Below are 24,417 nucleotides of genomic sequence, written 5' to 3'. Positions count from 1 at the left end.
CGCAGAAGGCGTATGTAAGCTGGTGGACAAGGGTCGACGACGTTTCGATACGGTTATTTTCGGATCATTATCAGGACCCGGGGTGGCCTAGTTGAAAAGAGTGCTGTGTCTCATGTAATATTAGCGCAGAGTTTCAAGGGAGCCACTATCATGAATAAGTATTAAAATAGTTTGGCCTCAGGCTTGAGAATCCAAGGAATCGGCCGGAAGTAAACAGCCGAGCGAGAGGTCGGGTCGATTATAAGAGATCAATCGTAACCGGTTCTTCAGTTCAAGGCCATATCTAATCGAATCAGGGAAGAGATAAAGAAGGCTGGAATGAATCCATAATTAGAGATGCCACGGACCCTCACATGGGTATATAAGTAACCGCCGGTGACCTCCTGTGGTTTTTCTACATTGTGAACTGCAAACTGACACTATAAAAATCCATCAAATCTTTGGGGATCTCTCTTGACGCAAGCATGAGTCAACATATAAAGAACTCAGCTAAGAGTGTTTTCTACAATCTGAAAATCCTACACAAAATCAAACCCTTCATCCCCCCAAACTATCTAAAAACTGCCACCCAAGCGATGGTACTTTCTAGACTGGACTACGGGAATGCCACCCTCACCGCCACAGCAAAATCGCACCTCGCCTATTTAAGAGCTACACTAAATGCAGCAGCAAGAATGGTCACTGTAACAAAAAGACATGATCTGTTCTTGATCTCCCTGAAAAAATCTTAAATGGCTCCCATCGAAGCCCAATGCTGCTTCAAAATGGCCTGCCTCTCCCACAAAGTCCTGCACAATGGGACACCAGCGTACCTGGCGTCCAAATTAGTTAAGGCTGCCTATACCAGAAATCTAAGGAGCACCAACACACTCATCCCGCCAAAGAAACGCAAACAAAAAGCCCTCTCACACTCCTTCTTGGGCATCTGGAATAACATCCCCGTTCACATCAAACCGAACCCTTCCTTCGTGAGCTTCAAAAGACAACTAAAGGATCTTCTCCTCAACCAACACCTTAACCCTCCGAACTCTAACACCTAGCCCTGATCCTGATCCTCCTCCACTTACAGTGGACTCTTTGTATAGTACTGTTGTCCTGTCACATATATATATATACTACTCTGAAGCGAGGAGATTTGGTGTGATATATATATATATATATATTCACTGAAAAAACCATAGGTTTCACACACGTTATAGTTAGGAATTAGCATTTAAAAAACCTTGCAAATTCACTGAAAAAACCATAGGTTTCACACATGTTATAGTTAGCGGAAATTTTACTGATAAAAAACCAGTGAAATTGCCCCGTTATAGTTAGTGCTGGCAACTATAACTCACGCGACCGCAATCCTCTGCTGATGCTAATACTGTATTTAGACACTTATTTGCCCATGTCTTCTTCCATACATTTTTAGCTATACATATATTACAAATATTTTTTTTTCATAAAGACACATATGTCATCAGCAGAAGATTGCGGTCGCGTGAGTTATAGTTGCCAGCACTAACTATAACAGGGCAATTTCACTGGTTTTTTATCAGTAAAATTTCCGCTAACTATAACATGTGTGAAACCTATGGTTTTTTCAGTGAATTTGCAAGGTTTTTTAAATGCTAATTCCTAACTATAACGTGTGTGAAACCTATGGTTTTTTCAGTGAATTTGTACGGTTTTTTAAATGCTAAGTTACTTTACGCCATTCGAGGCGTGCGCGCCCACTTAACGCAGTTCGTTCCGTGCACGGTTTTTATCAACTTTAATAAGCCCTGTACATTTGGTGGCCTTCGGCCACCAAAAGCACAGGGGGTGGGGTCAATGTGGATAGTGTTTTTTTTATTTCGATTTTATAATTTCATGTTGCCAAAATTTAGTGTTTTTTACCTATTAATAAGCCCTGTACATTTGGTGGCCTACGGCCACCAAAAGCACAGGGGGTGGGGTAAGTGTGGATAGTGTTTTTTTTTTTTTTTTTTTTTTACCGTACGCTTACGGTAAGCGTACGGTAAGCGTACTCGGCGAAATTGCCGAAAAAAAAATAAAACCGTTTTTGCTCTTGGGGGATGTTTGGGGACTCCCTCAACATGACTATGTGGGAGGGAGTTGTCATAACAGCCCAGTAACATGGTTTTGGCCATCATGTTTGATAAACAACACTCAGTGCGAGAGACAAAATGGCGGACGCCGCTTCCTGGTTTCGGCCGATTCGAATGTTTACTAAGATCTAAGAGCCAATCAGAATCGCGCTCGCGCACGCCACCGTACGCTTACGGTAAGCGTACGGTAAGCGTACCGTAAGCGGGCTCAGATATATATATTGATTTAAAGGCTATTTTCTCAGAATCTACTAAACAGATTTACACCAAACCTACAAAAGGCACTTCCTTGACCTAGGGACTACCTCTCTGCCAAATTTCTAGTAATTCTGTTCAGCCGTTCGGGCTGTAGCTCGTTCTAAAGGTCCTATGGAAAAATGCATGGGAAAAACGCGTTTTGGGACCCCCCTTTTATCTCAGCCCCCGCTTGACGAATCCCCCCGAGACTTTCAGGGTAGGAGCGGAGCGTAGCGCCCCACCTATTTTGAGAAATTCGCGAGGATTCATCGACCGGCGCCAAAGTTATTCAAAATAGAATGTTGAGGTTTTCCTATGGAAAAGGGGTCCTAACTATAACTACCTACTGGCGACCGCCAGTAGGTAATATATATATATATATATATATATATATATATATATATATATTCCAACTAATCCCGACACAGGAGTACGCTCTGCTATCCAGCTCAGGTTCATTATTCTCTTGCTTGACGCGTTTCGGCACACCTATATATATATATATACACACATATATATTTCTTTATATATATACACACATATATTTTTATTTATATATATTTATACATATCCAACTGCAATCTCCGACCTTGAGCCCCTGACCTCAACAGGGCGGTCTCGGCATGCGGGGACCGGAGCACCTCGCTGACATCCACAAAAACCTCCTTTGTAGAGACAAAAGAAGAGCGCCGAAACCAGACTTCTGCAAACATGTGCTTTTATTCTCAAAACTTCATCACGGCCGCATGGAAATCCTTACGCGTTTCAACTCATGGCGAGTCTTGATCACAGGTGAGCCATCTGGATAATTAAGGGCGTGACCTTCCTCGTGCCCCCTTTAAACAGAGACTGCAACGTCACTTTGCAGTCCTAGTGTACTATAATGTCCATGATGCACTGGGAAATTCATTTCATGTCTTGGATCCAGTCAAACAATTCGTTTTCACAAGTATTATATATTTCAGTGAAATTGCAGGCTGGACGATCTTTATCCTTTTCATTATTCTCCATGTGCACAAAAACGGCTCAATATTGTCATGTTGCCCTGAATATTGCATTAACCCAGCGTTTGTGTTTGAAGTCCATCACAAACTGACCTGTGTCAGTTCATTTTCCCTTGCTCTGCTGCACCCTTTCGTTGGTTGAGCATTTCGTACCTTTTGCATTGGTGCAAAAATGCAGGCGGGTCGGGCTCATTGAAAATAACAATCCTTGTTGTTGATAACACTCTGAGTCTATATCATGTAGCTCTACCCTGTCCATACTTTTGCTCTATAAAGCGCTCTGATACCATCGGGTCTTACCAGCGCTATATAAAACTCATTAAATAAATAAAATGGTGAGAAGGACAGGGCTGAGTTATGGAGAACCGTATGGTTGCCAACCTTCCATATTGGAGGTGGTGGGGGTGGCCGGGTAGGGGGGGGGGGGGGCAAGGAAACGACAGCATGAACACTTGAGTTTTGGCCGCACTTAGGCAAAGCATGTCCTGATGGATGCAAACCAGGAAATGTGTCAGACAATCAGCAACTTAATGCTGAGACTGTCATTCGACCTGTATAATTCTTACACACAGCCAGGCCCGCCTGATCATTACCAGACAGGAAACGCAGCGTCCCATGGGGCTGTCAATCACCACCAATCAATGTTCAGCCAAGAAGCTTACAAACACAACATAAATACCAGTCCCAGGAAAAGAATCAATTACTTTATGTTAAAAAAAAAGGTTTCATATCAATTAAATAGACCTTTACCAGACCTCTCTCACTTAATTACACTCTAACCAATCACATTAATAAATAATTCTTTCATTACAAGAAGAAAACTTACAACCCACAGCCTCTCACATGGGCATAGTATCAATAAATCCGATCATAATCTATTCCCTTTACCTTCTAAATCACTGTCACACTCACACAACAGAAAAAGAGATTTAATTTGCTGCTCCCGAGAACAGAAAACGCGGGGCCTCTCTTCTTGCAGCGACGTCGAAGCGTTTCATTATCGCGCGAGAACAGGAGATGGGATGTGATAGAAGCGGGGACAAGTCAACAGAAGACGCGCCACAGCTTCAAAGGAAACATTACAGGCTAGGCAGGCGCTTCTCTTCCATACAGATTTTTTCCTTGAGCTGTCAATCAACAATACTGGGAGAGGAGCAATACCGAACACTTAAACACGCGTTGGCAAATCATTAGTTGGCCTGAAGCCATTGTGCTTTGTTTTATTTTGTCATTATGTTTGTGAAACGTTGTTGAGGGAACTGCTCGCCCATCGACGATATCAAAAAAGAAAATATTGAGATTTTTTTTTTTTCACAAAAAGCACACATTGCTATAGCAGTAGGTAGCACTGAAGTAATTTCACTGTGTGTGGATGTGATCTTTGTGAAAGGGCAATTTGGTGCCCAGAATCCACTGTCTCCTGAGGAGGCGAGGCGTCTCAGCACGGCACCGCAGGGCGCTTATAACCAGCGAGCAGTGCTTAATTTGTAAATAATTAAGTGCCGGGGCTCTTTTCGAAAGGCCACTGCAGATAGCACCACCCATTGCCCCTGCCAGCGCAGCCAATGACAGTAACAACATAACACCTAAGTATCGCACTCCTTAAAGTGTGACATTTCAGACTATTTCAGGCCACACAAAGCTATAATGGCGTGAGAGGCTGAATGAATTTTCAATGCCATTTGACTTAATAAAAACAGATGTTGTGCACATCTACCATGTGGTGGACTGTCACTAGAGTCGGAGATGATGCTGACAATTAAGTGGTGTAGCTGAGCATAGCAACCACAGGCTCAAATTAAGCACTGATTACACCTCAAATACTTCATCGTATTGTCATACAACCCAATGGCACTGATTTTATCGAGTTTGAAAGGATGAGAAGCCGAGTTGGCTGACTTAGAATTACACCCTGGCCGACACGCACAGTTCTCTCTCTGAGCTATCAGCCTCTAATTACATATCTGCTTATATCGGATGTGCCTGTGGAAGGAAAATTAATGGTGTAGTCCAGAAGCAAACTGGACCGCCTGGGTTCGGACGTGAGAGATGTGCCTCTGCTGGATGCATTAATGTATGCAATATTTATATTTGACTGTCTCTATAAAGGGGTTTAATACTTTGAACAGGAGTGTATGTGCTGCCACTGATATGTCTGTGTATGTAAGCGCGCACATGAGATATACTAGGGTGTGTGTACGTGGCATACATAGCAGTGTGTGTGTTCACCTTTGCTGCGTGTAGCTATTGCTCAGCGAAAGTGCGCGAGTGTGCAAATTATGCTGAAAATGTGCACATGCATGGGATGAAATATTTACAATATGGGTGTAGCAGTAGCTCACATGTCTGAGGCATTCCCAGGCGCCTCTGTTTGCGAGCGTGTGCACGCTAGTGTGAACGATGTTGAAATAATGGTCATGTCTGTGGTGATCTAATTGTGTTTGTGTGCGTGCGTTTGTGCACGTATGTTTTTGTCTGCGGGATTATGTGTGTGCATGGGTTTGTGCACATGTATGTTTGTGTCTTTTAAAGATCATATTTGTGTGTGTGAGAGATGGGTGTGTCCTTGATTGTGAGGAGTGAATTCTCACAGCAGTGCCCTGTGCTGTTAATGGAAAAACTACATATTTGAAAGAATCAATAATAGGGGTTAAGTTAAAGACCCGGCCCTTTTAGCCTCCTCCTGGCCCGGGGCATTTTACTTGCACACGGTGCCTAGCGCCGGAGTCATGATTGCTCAGGGCAGGCCTCCGACTCGGTTAACTTCACATACCTAGTAAGTCTGTTTATTAGCAAGCAGCGTTGGTGTGGCTACTTACGGTTACTGGTGGGCGGCACTGCCTTTATTAACATCTGCTGCTGCCTGCCCTGGGCGTCGAGCTGAACTGCTGGAGACTCCTCAGGGCGTGTGTGCCAGGGCGTGGCAATTTGAAAAATCTACGCACGTTGCCGCACAGCCCCTACCTACGTAGAACCAAACCCAGCCCAATCAGTGTCTTGCCCACCGGCAACACTGAATTAAGGGCCTAAGCCGGCAAATTTGCATCATGGATATGGATAAAATCTTTCTATTAGTGGCTCTCACAACCACACCACTCTTCACTGGAGGACTCGGGAGAGGAACAACGCTGTCTGCGGTGAGTCAGTGAGCTAATTATATTTACTTTGCACGTCATATGGCATTGTGGCAGACGCTTAGTGTAGACCCGGCCCTGATGAATAAGCGCTGGTGCTAAGCACCGGAAAGCCCCGGCACAAATTAGGCACTGCCAGCGAGGTGAACCCGCGGGGCGCACCCTGGCACATGTCCGGGCGAAGACCAGATCTAGAGCAGCCCATCTGTGCCCGCTGGAACCCCGAGGGTGGCTGAGCTGGGCCCGCTCCATTTTGTATTCATTTTGGAAACAACCCTGCTGGTGGAAGAATGGTTTTCCTGATTTATCCTGGGATAAAACTACCAGTGGCTAGTTCCGGATTACCAAAGTAGGCACTGGCCCATGGGCCCCACTCCTTTTCGGGGCCTTGCGACAACGGTTCAAAATAATATTTTCACCAGAAACAAATTGAGGAAAGTGAATATTTAAAGTTTTGTTGGTTTATAAAAAATGTTTTAAAAGAATTTTTTGTTTAAAAACATTAATAATTGTTAATGTTTAGCTTTGCGTAATAAAATTGGTTTAGTAAAATTGTTGGTGTTGGTAAAATTAAAAACGTATTAGGAGATAATTGGCGTGGGCGCCCCGAAATTTCGACTGTTTAGTAGCCTCCACAGAGTTTAATCCGGCACTGCTGGCGGCAGCAGCAGCACAGCCTACAGAGATAATAAGTCTATCCACAAAATGTTAGAAAGGGCCGTTGACGTAACTAGCAGCGAAATTGTTTTCACAGAGAGAAGGCTTTTCATGGAACCAGTGTGGGGTCATCTTTCCACTGATCCACCAAGTGAGGTTGATTGCTCTAGAATTTCCACAGTAAGCTACTTGCCGGCTTTACCTCTTAACCAGACTGGCCATACAATCAACGACGACCCTAGCTCGCCCACAGTCCCAAACCCTAAAAGTAAAAAAAAGAAAGTGTGCAAAATCCACAGTGGAGGGACCATCTGCTAAATCGATTCTTAATGAGCCCGATGCAGTATTGGTAAAGGGACGGGGAGGAAAGTCCACAGAGAACTATTTTACAAATGTCAGCACTTTGTTACACGTTCAGATGAGGGATCCTCTTCTGGAGAGATTGGCCTATGTTGAGTACTAGCTTACCTCGTTTATCGAGAAATCTTTTTCCGCCTCTGTTCCAGCTCCTACTTCATCGCCAATTCATTTGTGGTGAATTCAAAACAGTGGGAAAGTTTGCCCACTCCCAGCCTACTTCCATAACTCACCACCCTGCTGGTGTTCATCAGGACCAATACTTTGCATTCAGCCTGTACCTATAATATGAATGTTTCGCCCCAGGAATAAAATCAATCAACTCATTTAATTATGCCCAGGAGCCTTTAACAGATACGGCGCTAGCTCTCCCTGTTTTGGATGGCAGGCCGCCATGATGAGCCATGTGGGGCCTGTGAATGGGACAGACTATCTACCTAACAATACATTGTTAAGCCCCTCCCCCTCTGCATGCCCCTACTTTGTGGTATTAGTCTGAGTTCCTGCCCTCAGGCAAGCCGAGGCTGAATCTGGCAAACAGGTGCTCAAATTCCACCACTGGCTATAGATAAATAGGGGTTTTGATGTGTGGGACGGTGCGACGATCAGTGTGACACGACACGTAAGTTGGCGTGGAACTTCACCTAAAAATACACAGAGAGTCTACATAGTGATACATTTTAGGGACCCAGCTATTGTGAATAATATGTTATTCTTTCCAAAACGTTGGGGTTTACAGGGTAGGTTAATTACCACTGTTACCCTAGTGTTTTTTTTAGACCCACATCTTCTCCACGTTTAAACCACCTGGCGCCTCGTGAATGTTCCAGAAATCTGGAGATTTTTAGGCAGCCTATTCAACGTATCCTTCCCTTCGCCAACCAATTGTAACCACTTTCCATCTGATCTACTGTTGACTGACTTGAAACATTTCCCAGTCATGTAATCCAAGAATTGACTGAACTGCACACCTCAGGCTCATGTAAATCTATAGGAACTGGTATTAATACAAATACTAATAACTCTATTTCAATTTTGTCCTGGAATCTAGCAGGGCTGAGGCCTAAGCTCCATTCCCTTGACTTGATTGCCCTCATGAAAGCGTGTGATATTTTTTTCTTCCAGGAGACCTGCGAGACCACAGATGTCCCTTTCCAGGGCTTTTGCTGTCACTCTAAACCCTCTATGCCGTCGTTGGCGAGCTAAGGGTGGTCTTTTAATTTGGTAAAATCTCTGCCTGGCCATTGGACTCTAACTGGGGGATGCAGGAAGTTCTGCAATCCAAATTATTTTACTTAAATGGCAGCATCCTGATACGGTTTCTGTAACTAATTTTTATAATAATGATTTTTCTAATTACCCTAATCACATACATGCTCAGTTGTTTGGTCGTCTAGCTAGTCTGGTGGATACGGGCAGGTCTGATCAGACCTCTTCGCCTGTTATATTGGGAGTGGATTTTTAATGCCAAGATCAGTGTGGAATCTATATCTTATGGTCCGGTGGCTCCCGCAGATAAACTAAGGTACTGCAATAACAGATGAGTTGTATGCATAATTGGCAGATCTGAATCTGATAAATGTGTTGGGATTTGATGGATCTCATGACCAATCAACTTATCAGAGGTCGGGCTATGCTACCACTATTGATTATATTTCTGTATCAAGAAGTCAGATTAATAGCATCATGCATTGTGAGATGTTGGTCACTTCTTTTTGCGACCACAATGCCTTGATAGGCTTTCTTAATTTGCCGGTTCATAAATCCACCCCTTCCCTAAAATCCCTCACGTTAACTCCCCCTTGTGACTCATGGCTAAAACTGCTCTGGAGGTTTGATATTCCAAGCCATCTATTGGGCAGGCTACTCGGTGCCCACCTAGAAACCTTTCTTCAATGTCCTAGGGATGACGTGACTAGCATGCATCTTGCACAGTCTTTTGAGGCGCTAGGTGCCCATATCAAGGGTGCCCCTTTTGAAAACCCTGATGGCAACCGTTGCCATCCTAAATGGTTTGACTCTAAATGCTCGCGGGCTAATATACAATTGAGGGCTACTGTAACAGCACATCCTATGGACCCTGCTGCAGTGGTCACTGCTTGTAGGTTTTATAAAGAATCCTTAAGGGAGCGCAAACTCGCGGTCAATGCAGCTAATTGTCATCATGGGGTGTCCACAGCTAAAATAAAAAATCCAAATGAATTCTGTGCTGCGGCCTGGGCCGACCCTGTTAATCAAGCACCCCTCCCCCTTTTGCTGTCATATTAATGCCGCTGGAAGAGTCAACCACCTTTCAGGACTGTATAGAGTGGAGGAGGCTGAATCCTCGGCCTTGGTTCTTGATGGTGGGAACGTCTCTGGCTTTAATCTGACCTTTACTGTTAGTGAAGTAAAGGAGGTAGTTGTTTCTTTCCCCCAGACCATAAGGTACCCGGCCCAATGGTATGCTGATTGATGGCCTGGGCCTCACCCCTTATTTTGAGATATGTAATAGTCAGTGCCCCCCTATTGCAGCCTATGGTGCTGGAGTGTGGTGCGTTATTGACCGTGGTAATTTAGAGAAAGAAAAATTCTGTTTCCTAGGAATGCATTATCCACCCCGTTCACTCCCTACACTTATAGTATCCATAAGAAAATGGGCTTTAGATATCTGAAGACCAGATTAAACGAGCCCCTGCAGCACTACGGCTCTTGGTATGTGCCAACCCAGAGGCCACTCCCACTTTTGGCATTATTAAAGACTGTTAAGGTCTTGATAAGGCCTTTAGTATTCCATGGCTGGCATATGTTTCAGGAACTGTAGTGTCTTGCATTTCTGCTTAGCCAGTCTAGTTATCCTGTGGAATGTTATCATTCAAGTGATGTCTTGGAATGTTGGGATACTGGACTCTAGGAGTCAGTTGAGAGCTGGGCTGAGCAAGTAACATACTGCTCCTGGTGGGGTCTCTGCATAAGCTTCCATCTTCTACTTGGAATAAACTTCTAAATATACTACCGCGTCTGATTCCTGATTCATACTCCATCACTACAATTTTGGCGACGATTTGACTGAACTTCCGCCTGCTACTTCAAGGACTTCTAAGATTAATGTAACTTCAAGGTAATGGACTTCCTTTTCTTCTAACCACTAATTCAAAAGCATACTGGCACCCTGCGAGCCCCACCAGTGACCTTTCCACCGGTCGCCCACATCCCTTAAATGCCAGTCCCTGCTGTCATTTACCTACATGCTTCTCCTGAAATCCATGGAGAATTATTCTGCCTTGCCGTAACCTCAGGCCTGCTTGCCTTCTACCTGCTGGTCAATGCTTGCCTGTCTTGGAGGAAGTTTGCCTCTCCTGCCCCTTGGGACAGCCGTACCCTTCCAGTTACTTTAGGAGAGTTTATCCATCAAATGCAGAGCAACGACTTCCCCTGCTCCTTTGTTTCTTGCTGCCTGCTTGCCTTGCCCCTCTGCTTCTCTAGGAGAGGTGTACTGCCCTGCGGTGTCTCCAGCATGCGTGACCACACCAGCGTGTCTGTTGAGGTGTTTCTGCCGAGTGCTAAGTTCCTTTAAGACACCCCTTTACGCTACCGTCCAGGACCATTGAGGTGTGTTGGAACATTTTGCTTTGCAGTGCCTGGTTCAATGTGCAACATGGGTGAAATGTCCCTGGAGTTACTGCCACTAATGAAATTATGGATGTTTTTCAAGTTTAAACTGTCAGGTACACCACCTGTGACTACTTAGCGCATTTTGTGGATGAGTCACGTATTTATTTATCCTTACACCTGTTGTTCCTCCGAAGTTGACAGTTTATTAATTTGAAGCTTTAAATTACTCATTTTCCTTCAACCGCCGTTCACACCAGCGCGAGCCTTACATTTTGAAAGTGGCCTCACGCGTGTTTTCTCCTCCTCTCCCTCGAGACTCTGTGACGCTTCCTTTCCTGGCAATGTTTGCTGCACCGTGATGCCGGTAACCATCCGGCACGGCGTCACTGTGCGTGCCGCCATCTTGTGGTTGGCGGCTGAATTAGATTACATTGGATTCTGCCATTTGATACTTCCTTCTTGATGGAGAGTTACTGCCAACCACGTTTTTTTTTCAAGAGCAGCAGCAGCGTCAAACTTCCTCAAGAGCAACTTTTCACAGAAAATCTCCTGTATTTAGCACAACATCGGGGACGTCGATCTTTTTCTCACCTTAATGGGTTGCTGTACTCCAGTTTTCCTCAAGGTACTGTTAGTGAGAGTACTTTCCTCATAAAAAAAAAGGCACGTAGTGTGAGTAGTTGATTTACACCTTTATTGTCTACAATTTGCAGCTTATAAAGTTTTATTGAATCCCTGCTGCGAGTCCTCTTTGCTGATTCGCACAGCCTTTTATGTTCTATTTCCACTTATTTTCGCTAATGGACAACGGTGACTACCTTATTTATTTTATTTTATTATTCATGTGATGTCTTGGAATGTTGGGATACTGGACTCTAGGAGTCAGTTGAGAGCTGGGCTGAGCAAGTAACATACTGCTCCTGGTGGGGTCTCTGCATAAGCTTCCATCTTCTACTTGGAATAAACTTCTAAATATACTACCTCGTCTGATTCCTGATTCATACACCATCTCTACAGGAACCCTAAATGTCTTGGTTATTTCCACATTTTTGTCTATCCTTTTTAATCTGACTCCAGGATAAGAAAGTTGTGAAGACCCAGTTTTTGGCAAGTGTTTGCCTAAGGAGGGAAAAGGCGGAAATGGTGAAAACTACCATGGGGGAATTCTTAATTTCATGGTCAGATGACGGGATGACATTTCATTCAAGATTGGTGCTGGGTAAATGGAAAAGGTATCGTTTATTTAGGTTCTGGGCTGGGACGATTATTTATTTATCATGCTTTCTGTTAGGTTCGAACACGCTCTGCTATCTAAAGTTTGTCCTTGTGATGGGGTATTCCCTCAATCTCTTTTACAGTGTATGTTTTTGCCAATTTTACATGCCTTATGCTAAAGGTTTTTTTTTACTTACCAAAGAATATTACATTTTTTACATTGTAATGTAGCGTATCGACACTTCCAACTGCTTCAAACAAAGAGGTTTGTTTTAGAGTTAGTGCTTTCTTAAAACCTGCAGCTTTCTCCTGGAAAATCACGCTTTGATGATTTTATTGTCTTTTATGCTATAATATGGATTTTTAAGCTCCATATGTTGAGATTAATGAATCGCTGTGTATTTACTCTTATGCAAGTGTCTCACAAGCGAATAAAGATTTTCTGACTGATTGATAGTGCAGTATTCAGTCATTCACAGTAAAATTAGCCAATGTCTAAAGTGGGATGGCCCACGGCTCCATGCTGTAGTGGGTGGAATTAAAAATTGAATGACACAGCAACAGATCAATGGATGAAAAGGGATGGTTCAACACCCCTCCCCCCCATGTAATTATATTTCGTATACAAATCTAATTAATAATACCAAAATGTCTTGAAGGACGCCAGACCTAATACACCCTTACTGCTTGAGCAAGGGAATTCGGTAGCAATATCTCTGCAATTTCCAAAATGACAGAAATTAGTCAAACCTTTTTTTCTTTCAGGAATAGACATATGGCCCCATTGGCTTTTCTTGGGCAAATATGTTTAGACATTCCTTGGCTTCCGTTCTCGACATTCATTTGATGTGAATAAGGAAAGGCCAGTAGAGTTAGAAGACGGTGATGCCTCCAGCTCACCTAGCATTGGCTTTGCGAACTGAGAGCTCCTATATGCGTCTTTCTTTCAGGCCATGTATTTGTTGTAGAAGGGCGAGGAGGGAAAGGTGCAGGAGTGGGGTATTTGCCTGAGGACCAGCCTGGCCTGAGTACTGTGCATTCTCCACTCCAGGCCACTCACACAAAAATAGGACAGTGGCTTGCATGCAACAATCCTCCATGCTATCCAGCCATATAGTGTTTTCTAAGGCACTTACAGAGACAAGGAGAGTGTATATTTCCACAGATTCTGGCTTCCCTGTTAGCCTTTAAAGTTAGCCTGGTACTGAAACATTGGAGAAAAAAAAGTATTTTATTGTGATGGGCTCCTCTCTCTCTCTCTCTCTCTCTACCAGCAGGGTCAAATTAGAAACAAAACTAAGCCCTGGCAAAAATCAGCCAATCAGGATATATATAGCCCTGCTAATCATCCAGTAGGGTATCCAGGCTCTTGTAGGTCCAGGAAGGCTCATTCGAAAAGCCAGGTCTTGAGGCCTCACCGGAGTTCCGGAAGTGAGGTGATGATCCGAAGCTGTGTGGGGAGGCTATTTCAGGTCTTTGCTGCGATGTAGAAGAAGGAGCGTCCTCCACTTCTGCTTCAGTATATGTGGGGGGTGTGGGCAGCTGATAGGAAGAGGGAGCGGAAACTTCTCGATGATTGGTGGAAGTTCAGGCGGGATTAATGTAGGCCGGTCCTCGGCTGTGTAGAGCCTTGTGAGCCTTGAATTGGCATCTCTTCTGTACAGGGAGTAAGTGGAGTTACCTGAGGTGGAGAGTGATGTGGGTTTGTCGGGGGAGGTTGAGGATGAGTTTGGCTGTGGTATTATGTATGGTTTGAAGTCTCTGTAGGAGGTGCATGATGATTCATACTTAGAGAGCATTGTCATAGTCCAGTCGGCTGGAGATGAAGTCCTGTGTAAATATACATCTTGTGTGCAGGGGTAGCCATTTGAATATCTTACGCAGCATGTGCACAGAACGGAATTAGGTGGAGGTCACAACATTGATTTTGAATTTCATGATGAGCTAGTTATCAATGCTGATTCTGAGGTTTCTGACGTGGTCGGCATGTGTGGGTGCAAGTCCCAGATCTGATGGCCACCAGGAGTCATTCCATGGGTTGCTGTTGTGGCCAAAGATCAGTACTTTCGTCTTGTCCGTGTTCAGCTTCAGGCAGTTGTTCTTCATCCAGTCAGTGACGCTTTTCATGTATCTGTGGAAGTTGGTTCTGGTGGTGGTTGGGTCATCAGTGAGTGAGAGGATGAGTTGGGCGTCATCTGTGCAGGATATTATGTTCAGACCATGAAATCTGACAACGTTGGCCAGTGGGGTCATATATGCATGCGTTGAAGAGCGTGGGGCTGAGAGATAAGCACTGGGGGACACTGCAGATTATATTCTTGGGTTTGGTGGTGAAGAGCGATAGGCAGACACTCTGCTCTTCAGGTGAAGAAGTAGGTGATTCGTCTGAGTGCATCCCCTTGGATGCCGATGTGGTGGAATCTTATGACTAGCGTGTGGTGGGATATGGTGTTGAAGGCTTCTAAGAGGACGAGGAGGATCAGCCTGCTGTTTCTCCTCAGTCGAGGAGGATTCAGATGTCGTTGGTGGCTGTGATCAGGGAGGTATCTAACGCAGTCCTACACTGCTGGAGGCAGCACCTGTAAGGGGCCATAGTTGCATGGTTGGGTTATGGCCGCCCACGCTGCACTGAGAGCAGCCCCTAGCCCACAGCCTTCTGAGAAAATGTCTGAGTGACAGAATTGCTAGTCCAGCTATGTCTACCAGTGCTGCAGTCTCAAGAAGCAAATCGAGTTTCTGTCTCTTGATGTTTGCACCTAGCCTTTCCTAATAGCTTCTGCATTCTGTCTACTAATCCTAATTGATTTGATGCTGGTCTGATGTCTGACAAACTCTGCCTTCATGCTGGCAACTTTTAAGAATAACACACTTGTCAGGAAATCACCTTACCACCCAACCTAAGGGGCTCAGTGCAGTAATGCTGATCCCACTATCCTGCCAAACAATAATATTTTTTATTTTTCCTCCTCCAGTACCCACCACATAACTACAAGTTAAAGGACACACATTTTCATGTTTTAAGTTTCTAGACGTTAACAAGCATGTTACTTTGTGTAGAACATCTCCATCCTGGTAGATTTTACAGGTAACTTGCTCTGCCTGTGCTTGCTTTACTAGGTGTACTTCAAGAGAGACAGCGAGTTGATCGAAGTGGTGCCAATGGTGGAGCCGCCTCTTGCTGCCGCTGGACTTCTAGATGGTCGGCTGCCTCGCAATTTTTTGCATCGAGATATGGACGACACCAAGATGCAACGCTCTCTTTCTCTACTTGACTTGGAGGAGCGTGCCCCATTGCCCTTCACAGAGGATCCCTACCCCTTCTTTGCCCTTGAGCGGGAAGTGGCCCCCATCCCCGTCACTGAGGCCGTGCCAGAGACGGTGGTGAGCCGTGAGTTCCCACGGTGGGTGCATACCACAGAGCCAACCTACTTCTTTCATCAGGCCCACTTGCCCATGAGCGACGGCACCGTGGAGGTGCGGGCCATGCTTACCTGGACTCTGAACCCGCAGGTGGACAATGAGGCACTATTCAGCTGTGAAGTGAAGCATCCGGCCCTGTCAATGCCCATGCAGTCCGAAGTCACGCTAGGTAAGCTGTTTTTCATGCTCCATGGGTGATGGTCCACATCCCTCACACAGCACTCTCGCATGCACGTTCATTGCCACTGCCTTGCATGTATCACTGGGAGTCAAGAATTAGGAGGAATTGTAAGCTTTGATGTCAGAAGATGAAAAATAACAAACTTAAGATCTAAGTAGCTGGAAAGTAGAGGGAAGCTGGAAAGAGTCACTGCTTAGCTATTAAATAAACACACAAAATAAATATTCCTGGTCACAATTCTGTGTATCTGCATCTGAAAAGCACCTATTGCTAAGGCAAAGCCAGTCCTAAGTCTAATGCCCCTGACAGACATGCCCACATCCATAACAGCCTCTTAGAGAAAACGGACAGCACATAAATCCGCATACGGCTGCCCGGCAGATGATAGTAGTCTGACTTTTTTCTGAGGACTAACCACATAAACTGCATAGGGTGCCCTGTTGTTTTCTGAATTATTTAGTGATGTAACTACTATGTGCCTGTCTCAATACTTTATAAATTAAATATACAAATGTAGGTGCCACTGTATTCACTGGAAGCAATCCGTATTAAACTACCATCTTTATACCATAATATTTTTCAATGCTTCCCTTGCCTGCCTCTCAGTCTTAAGGCATCACTTCAAGTTCTAGGTGTACTCTACCACAGAAGATGCTACAACGTGTACTGTGCTTGTTTCCTTTAGGAACTAGAATGATGTTTTCATGTCCCCTCGCCCTCCTTTCCTCCAGTGTGTGCATGTCTACATTCTACAGCCTCTTCTCACAGACTTTGCTCACATTCCTCTAATCTGTCTTTAGCCTCCTAGAGATGATGTCACCAGTAATGGACAAAAAACTACAGGCATGGTCTTCAATAATGAACACTTAGTCATCGGTGGCCTCCAGAATTGGACCCAATTCTCCAGATGTAGCCTCTATTAACAAACATAGACTTCAGATGTACCACCAAGAACTTGAGATGGAACATTAGATGAGGCCTCCAGAATTGGATTCAGTACTCCAGATGTGACATCCAGAACTGAATACAGTTCTCATATGTCCAGTGCTAGACATAATCCTCCAGGGTTGATCTTGCGACACAATACTCTACACGTAACCTTCGTATTTGGGTGCTGTACACCAGGCACAGTAGGCTATAAAAGGCTCATTGGTCAAGCTGGCTATTTTGTGTGAGCTATACCACAACCAGCAGTCGTTTGGAAAGAAGATGTTTGCCTCGCATGCCTTCAACGTGTAGTATATTCCTTTTTCCATGACACTCTTATTCCTGGGATACGTTACATTTCTTGGCGTTCATCGCTCTCAAGCATGGGTTCTATCACAGCACTGAGTGCAGACTATCAACCTGCAGCATTACTGAGAGCAGAAACTTCACTACTGCTATACTATCAAAGTAAGTACATATAGGTAAATGTAGATTTACTATTCTTAACTCCACACCATTGTACTTTGAAGCCATGTATATCATGAGGCTGCAGATTACTCAGCCTTACTAGGGCATGGGACATGCGGGGAAGGGGGAAAGAAGAGGACAGAGGAGAGAGAAGAAATTTATGGGAAATGAGGACAAGTGCTGGAAGTGGCTAAATGAACACTTCAGCACAAGAGGCAAGCCAGAAATGGATAGACAAGCCCAAGGTGATGATGTAATACTTGAAATAAGCTAGGCGAGTGATAATTATACTGGGCTGCTTTCTAGTGCATCTTGTTTTTGGAGACAAGGGCTAAACATATGCAAATTGGTCTTGGCCCTACCCCTAGAGGAATAGCTTACCCTAAACTGCTGGGCAGGGGTGTAAAAGAGGCCCCCGTAGTCCCCAGGGTGGAGTGGGGGGAGGTCTGGGTTTCTTGAATCGGAGGGCCACACCTCACCCTCTAAGCCATGCCATTGCATGGCTTGCAGAATGGGTGCAAGGGCATGGAAAAAGAAATAGTTCAATGCTCAAGAAAGCCACTCTGCTTTCCTGAGCAGGCCCCTGGAGTGTAAGCAGTGTTCAAGGGGGGCCCATCGAGCTCAAGACCAATCTGTGCGATCTGGGAGACGCCGGGGTCCCTCTTCACATTTTACAAGGGGGTCTCATCATTTTATGTTACGCCACTGCTGTTGTGCTTCATCCTGTCAGTGGGGAAAACAACAACCATACTTATGCTTCAGAAATCATGTGTAAGGGAGCAATGGAGGGGCACGTTTGGGTTGTGGGTGGAAGATGATGCCAACCAGTGGTGGGAGCTGCGGTCGGCTGGTTCAGCAACAAAGGAGCCGGGAAAGGTTCTAAATATATATTTAAAGCCACAAAAAGAAGGATGGGGGGGGCAATTGAAGGGCAGTGGGAGGAGGGGGAAGTAATACTAGTAACATAGAGAGCAGGGTGGCCAGCATCGCTTTAGCCAGAGAAAAAAGATAGCGCATGCGCCCCGATGGAGTGCTAAAAGCAAAAGAAACAAGTAGCTCCCTGAATGCAAGCAGGGGAAAAACACAAGACATCCAGTCGGAAAAGGCGAAGAGGAATGCTCCAGAGGTGGCACAAAGAAAGAACATGAAGGACAGCATGCAAGTGAAACAGGCACGAATCAAGAGCACAATGATGACCCCAGTTTAATAAATTAGGAATAGATCTTTTCGACAACAGGCAGCTACACCTGTCTACAGGTGAGACCTGCAAGGAGGTCAAGGAAAGGGTGAGTACTCTTCATTACAGTAAACAATTCACTGGATCTACCAGATATGAAGCCTTCAGTGTATGCCCTGTCCTCTAACTCACAGGAATGTAGAATTGGGGGACAAGGAACACCAGGTGCTCCCAGCCTCTCCACTCCCTCCTGCTTCTTATTTACAGAACCCATGTGATCTACCACGAGTGCAATTCGCTCGCTCAGTGTTGTTGTCTCTCTGTTTCTGCCCAGGGGATATTTGAATTAATTTGCAGCTTTGTTTGCGCCGCTTCTGGAAGCCGAGTTCTGTATTCTGCTGCCTCTTGTGTTTAGTGTAGCTGGGAGTTTCAATGTCTTTATCATGCCTCTCATCCTTTTCTTTGCTCTATACACCTTTCATTTCTTGCTTGTGTCCGCGGAGGACATGTAAACCGCGCATCATTTTGATTGCCAGTATCTGAGCTACCTCTATTTGCTTTAAGTATCTCCCTATGTGTTTGTATGCAGCCGCGGCCCGTGCAGGTAAGAGCGGTGGGGCGGTGGGGCTGGGTGGGGGGGATTTCGACAGACATCGATGAGGGAAAATTCATTATTTATTTCATTTTCCCTTGTGGTCGTCTGTCGAATCTCCCCCAAACCCCAACCCGGCCTCACCGCTCTTACCTGCATGGACCGCGTTTGTTTCTATGTATTGGTATGGCTATACTGCAAACCTAGCTGGAGAACAATGAAGCACTGTACGTAGCAATAAGGACATGCAGGAACTATGCCAGAACCGGGTAGGGAAGTTCACAGACTGTATACTATAGTAATGGAGGGAAACTGACATTTCTGTTGCTGTGCCAGGAGCCTGAGGGGCGGAAAGGACCCTATTGGTAATCAATGAGTCGTTCATTTCACTGGTGTGTCCTTAGCTCGTTTCTGAATTGGTTGAGTGATGATGCAAACCTGATCTGTGGAAGGATATTATTCCAGATCCTCAGTGCGTAGGGGCAGAAAGCTTGTCTGCTTTTTTTTCTTTGTCACACTTCTTGCTTAGAAGCCAGGCTATGTCTTTGCTCCCCATCCCCTCTCCCCTATCCTATCTTCATCTGCAACAACATGCCAAGCGATGAATGAGACTTCCTCATGAGGAATGCATTTCATCGAGGCCAACAAGGAACACCTTAAGCACAGACCTCAGTATATCTTTTAAAATCAACTGAAGAACAGCTTTAGTCCTCAAAGTAAAGATGGGGAGGAACAGGTCAGAGATCTCTCTCTGCAGCATAACAGTTTGTGGAGACAAGAGGATTTGCCATGCTGGCTTCCAATGTTATGTTAAAGTAATGGTGAAGAGCTTGTGCTTCAGGCATTGGAAGAAGGGCTGCAGGGGGTGTTGCAGCCCCCCAAATAGGCGAAACTAGAGTTCATAAGGTGAATGAGCAATAAAGATGCCTTTAAGTTTTGTTTTTATCTTGTTATATTTACTGTTAATTTAAAGCCAGGTTAATTGTCCAGCTATGTCTTCTGCCAAATTGCTGCTTATTCTTTTAACACATAGATTGATGTATACTTTTCTTCCTCTAACCACAAAGTTAGAGGATTTTGTAAAGTGAACTATCTGGCAATCTTGTTGGGGCCCAGGGAATGTGATAAGAAAGGCTTGGGATGTCATTGTTTTCTAACACAGCATTTAGATACCTGTAGAATAATTGTACAAATACCTCAAAATATATCAGCAGCCAGGAAAGCAGATTTTAATAGGTTCAAAACAAATCTAGACACTTTACTTGAGATATGCAAATGGTAAATATTTGCTGAAAAACTATTTCCACGCATTATCCTTTGTGTGCTATATGGTTTTATCAGTAAAACTGCATGTCAGTGGGACTTTTGAGGCAAGTACAATGGACAATCATCCCTATTGTTGCCAGCACCCCCACTCTGAAAATTGTTTGAGCACCACTGGCTTCTTCCCTCCTTTCTGTTAGAGACATACAAATCGGGTTTTGTTATATACTCCTGTGTTGTGGTATATTTCAAGCTGTAATAGACTTTTATTTCAAATTTAGATCTATTAGTGGTGTGCAACTGGGGTGAGTTCTGTGTCCAAGGACTCTTAGAAGAACACATCCTGATTTGCTGCACCTGGCGGAAGGTAGTCCTCCTGTGCACTGACAGCGGCTTGACGTGTTATTTGATAGGCAGTATTTGTGTTTCATCGAAGTCTAACAAGATCCGAACAAAATTTGATGTCCTGAGTTTAATTTGGTATCAAAGCAACTTTAATTCATCATTTGGAATTCAAGTGTGTACAATGTATGTCATTCATTTCTTATTTTGCATTCCATGATGTCAGGTAGTCCCAGCACATTTTAGACAGGTGCAGTGTGCACAGGGACTACACTCTGATCCTTTCCTTTCTGTTAGTATAGTCTGATCTCATCAATGACTCACAGTACAAAAAGCTTATCTCTGGGTTGAGGCAGGCAATCCTGCGATTAAGCTCACTGCTCATTTCAGACAAATGTGGATGCCTGCACAAATGGCCCCCTCTTTAAATACGGGTGAGTCCAGTGCTTAATTTATGCCATGGTTTGCCGGTGCTTAGCAGCGACCCTTATTTGTAAACAACGGCGCTTATGCCGCCGCTGACCAACTGGTGGCACTGTCTGTATATTTCTGAGCAGAGCTCATGAACAGCAAATTCAATGTACTCAAATAAATGCAATGGGACCAGGCCATATTTCCACTTTTAGGTGTCCTGAAATAGTCAAAATGCCACACTTGTTTTGGGTGACGGTTAGTATTTGGCATTGCTGACTGGGACAGTGGGTAGTGCCAACCACAAAGGCCTGAGAAATACCTTGGGCCCCGGCACTCAGATTTATACAAATTAAACACTAGGTGAGTCTGACACATGCTATTGGATGGGGAACATTACATACCTTCAAGGGGATCATTGGTGCTGGGAACCTAGGCACACTGTGTCTTCTAGTGCAAGTCCATGGCCTACTTCCAAGAATCATCACATTACCTTCTTTGACTGACGGGGAGCATCAAATGCAAGCATCATTGTGATCTCCAGCAATCTGAAGACCCCTGAGCATACCCGCCCAGCATCACCCCAAAGCCGCAGGTGTCGCAACACCCACATTTCACGCAGATGCGGAATTTCCAGAGAAGTAAATGATATTCACGGGCAGTGACTTAGAAGTAATAGTAATAATAGGACTAAGATCTGGGACGAGAGGCAATTTCCCCGCTTGGTGGAGTAGTTTGTTCCTGTCGTTATTAAAGAGTGATGAGTGTTGAGGATGGGAGGTCTAGTCCTAATCACTTGCATCAGACATTTCCCAAAATTCAGTTACTGGAGAGGGAACATCTAAAGGTCCTGGAGATGATACTGCATGCATTGTCTACCAGCCTGCATACCAGCCACATACAAACTGATTGCCAGTTCGGGCCAGACGGTCCCTATTGGAGCAGGACCAGGATTGATTTGCATATGGCTAGATCTAATCTGAGGTGGCATGGTGGGTAAAAGAACAGTGGGCAGGGCCGGACTGGAAACCAAAACCGGCCCTGGCAAAGTGCTCAGCCGCCCCCCCCCCCCCAGGTGGGTTTGGGGTGCCGCCGAGCTCTTTGCCAGGGACGTTGTCTTGGCCGATTTTGTTACAGGGACGATGTTCCAGCTAAGCTGCAAAAATGGCCCTGTAATGAAAACGGCCCCCAGGGGCACCAAACCGGCCCCCACCCGTGCGGTCCACCAGGGGATTGCCTGGTGCCCGCTACGGCCAGTCCGGCCCTGACAGTGCGACAGAATTCTACCCTGAGTGATTGGCAGTGGTGAGACGTATTGCAAGTTGTGTGTTTCATGTATCGCCCTAAGCAGCCAAGGCTATGCCCGGACATGGGTTCCTTGCTCACTCTGCCACTGGAACCAAGATGCACCCAACTGAAAAGACCCAATCAAGCAGGTCTTGGGTTACTCGTATTCTGGTTCGGGGAGGACCTTGCTTGGCAGTTTAGACTGAACTGTTCCCATTGGAGCAGGACAAAGACTGATTTGCATATGTGTGGGTCTGATCTGAGGTGGGCAAAAGATCGATGGATTGGAATGCTACCCCAAGAGATTGCCAGTGGATACACTTCTGGCAAGCATTTCTCCCATCACCTTTTTGAGTGTTTAGTGGATACTAAGAACACAAAAGTCAGACGAAGAATCTTTGGATCTTCTGTTGTAGCACAGCCAGTCAATCAAGGCCTATGCTGTGTGAAGCATCGATTGACAGGTGGTAACAAATACCTAAGACCAGTAATAAGAATGTGTATTGCAAGATGTAATTTTTAAAGGGAATAAAAAAACAGAATTATAATAGGAAACAACAACCAATGTTATTCTAAGTGAGCAATATAATTGTAGGGGGCAATGGCAATCTGTGACAGTTCAGCTATGTGGACAGTGCAAAAGAATGTTCTACTACAGTCCACCTTTGGCACACAGGCATTGTCCTCACTCAAAGGGGTTATCTCGTCTCAAAGGGGGTAATGGCTGCTTTTGGGGATCACAGCAGCAAGTTAATGCGCACAGTATGTATGTATATACTATATATAGTATATACATACATACTGTGTATATACTATATATAGAATATACATACATACTTGTATATAAACCTGCTACTCTGATCCTTTGTGGAGGCAACTTGTCCATATGAGAATGGCACCCTCAACTTACTCTCAGGCAGGCCACAGAAGAGATGGGGTGGGGGGGTGTGCAATGTTTCTCCAAGTCTGCGTCAAAGTGGATGATTTTGTTTTGAAGTCAGGGCCTCTTCTTCACCATGCAGGGGAAGCTTGGTGCCCTTTAGAACCTTCAGCAGCATGTGCTCCTTCTGACCATTGCAATAAACCCACCGAAGGTGTCCAGTGCTTGATTTGTAAACAAATATGTGAGGGTGCCTAACGTTTTTCTTAGAAGCCCAAAGCCGGTGCTGACGAATGTTATGATTGCCGAATACCAAGGCAGCATAGTCTTGATTCCACCTCATGCCTCTTTCTTCTACCACCAGACACTCCCTGCCCCTTTATTTCCCTCTTTTGGGTTCTTTTTCATCCCTGCCTAGTTGCTTTGCCTCTGTTTCCCACATCTTTCTCTCCCTCCCCATTTGCTCCTTTTGTGTTTTTCTCTCTTTTGCTCTGGGACAATGTCTGATGAGGAAAGATAATTGCACCGGCTAAAATTAAGCACTGCATGTATCAATTAACTAATAAACTGAAGACCTATCCCATTTATTCCTTCCTACACAAATCCTTCGGCATCGCAGTGAATGTCCAATTATAAAAACACATTAGTAAAAATACTCATCTGAACTCTGATCACTCCAGTGTCAGTGAAGAATGCAACAGATAAATTCCAGCTCTAACGTAATTGACGATACACTTAAGTTTTAGTCAAAGTTAGTGATGCATTGTGGTGCTGCACCTTACACTGGCTTGAATACGGCCGTCCACTTGACAGCTATCAGCACCTTACAAAACGGGTGGACTAGGCCGCTCTGTCATTACCAGGATCCGATCCTCCCTTAATGACAGATCCAACACAGTACAGATAGGCAAATACTCTCCCACATCCATGTCATCCATGCCTCCCTCAGGTGAGGTGCCTCAAGGCTCCATTTTGGCCCCCACGCAACTTCACTCCTACTTTGAACTCTAAAATAAAGAACTGAGAGGATAAGGCTTAAACTAACAACACTCCGCTTTAGCCAGAAATCTGCTAAAAAAAAAGATGCCTCGACCAGTAAAAAACAGAAATCTGCAAACACAGCCACAGAACAGACTCTCCAATCACTTCCTCGAAATAAACAGACAAGACTGCGT

The 24,417-nt window shown here is 44.8% G+C and overlaps 1 protein-coding gene across 3 annotated transcripts in view; it reads left to right on the top strand.

The window, feature by feature from the left end:
* The window catches only part of IGSF21 (immunoglobin superfamily member 21), a 1,330,939-nt gene that overhangs the window by 1,105,349 nt on the left and 201,173 nt on the right, over positions 1 to 24,417 (top strand). For all 3 annotated transcript variants that reach the window (XM_085608163.1, XM_085608171.1, XM_085608177.1), the window contains exon 6: positions 15,412 to 15,883. In XM_085608163.1, the coding sequence (XP_085464289.1) occupies positions 15,412 to 15,883 (472 nt within the window). The remainder of the gene's footprint in view (positions 1 to 15,411; positions 15,884 to 24,417) is intronic.

Source organism: Triturus cristatus, chromosome 1_2, assembly GCF_964204655.1.
Source record: "Triturus cristatus chromosome 1_2, aTriCri1.1, whole genome shotgun sequence".
Taxonomy (NCBI): domain Eukaryota; kingdom Metazoa; phylum Chordata; class Amphibia; order Caudata; family Salamandridae; genus Triturus; species Triturus cristatus.
This window is presented reverse-complemented; position numbering and strand designations above follow the sequence as displayed.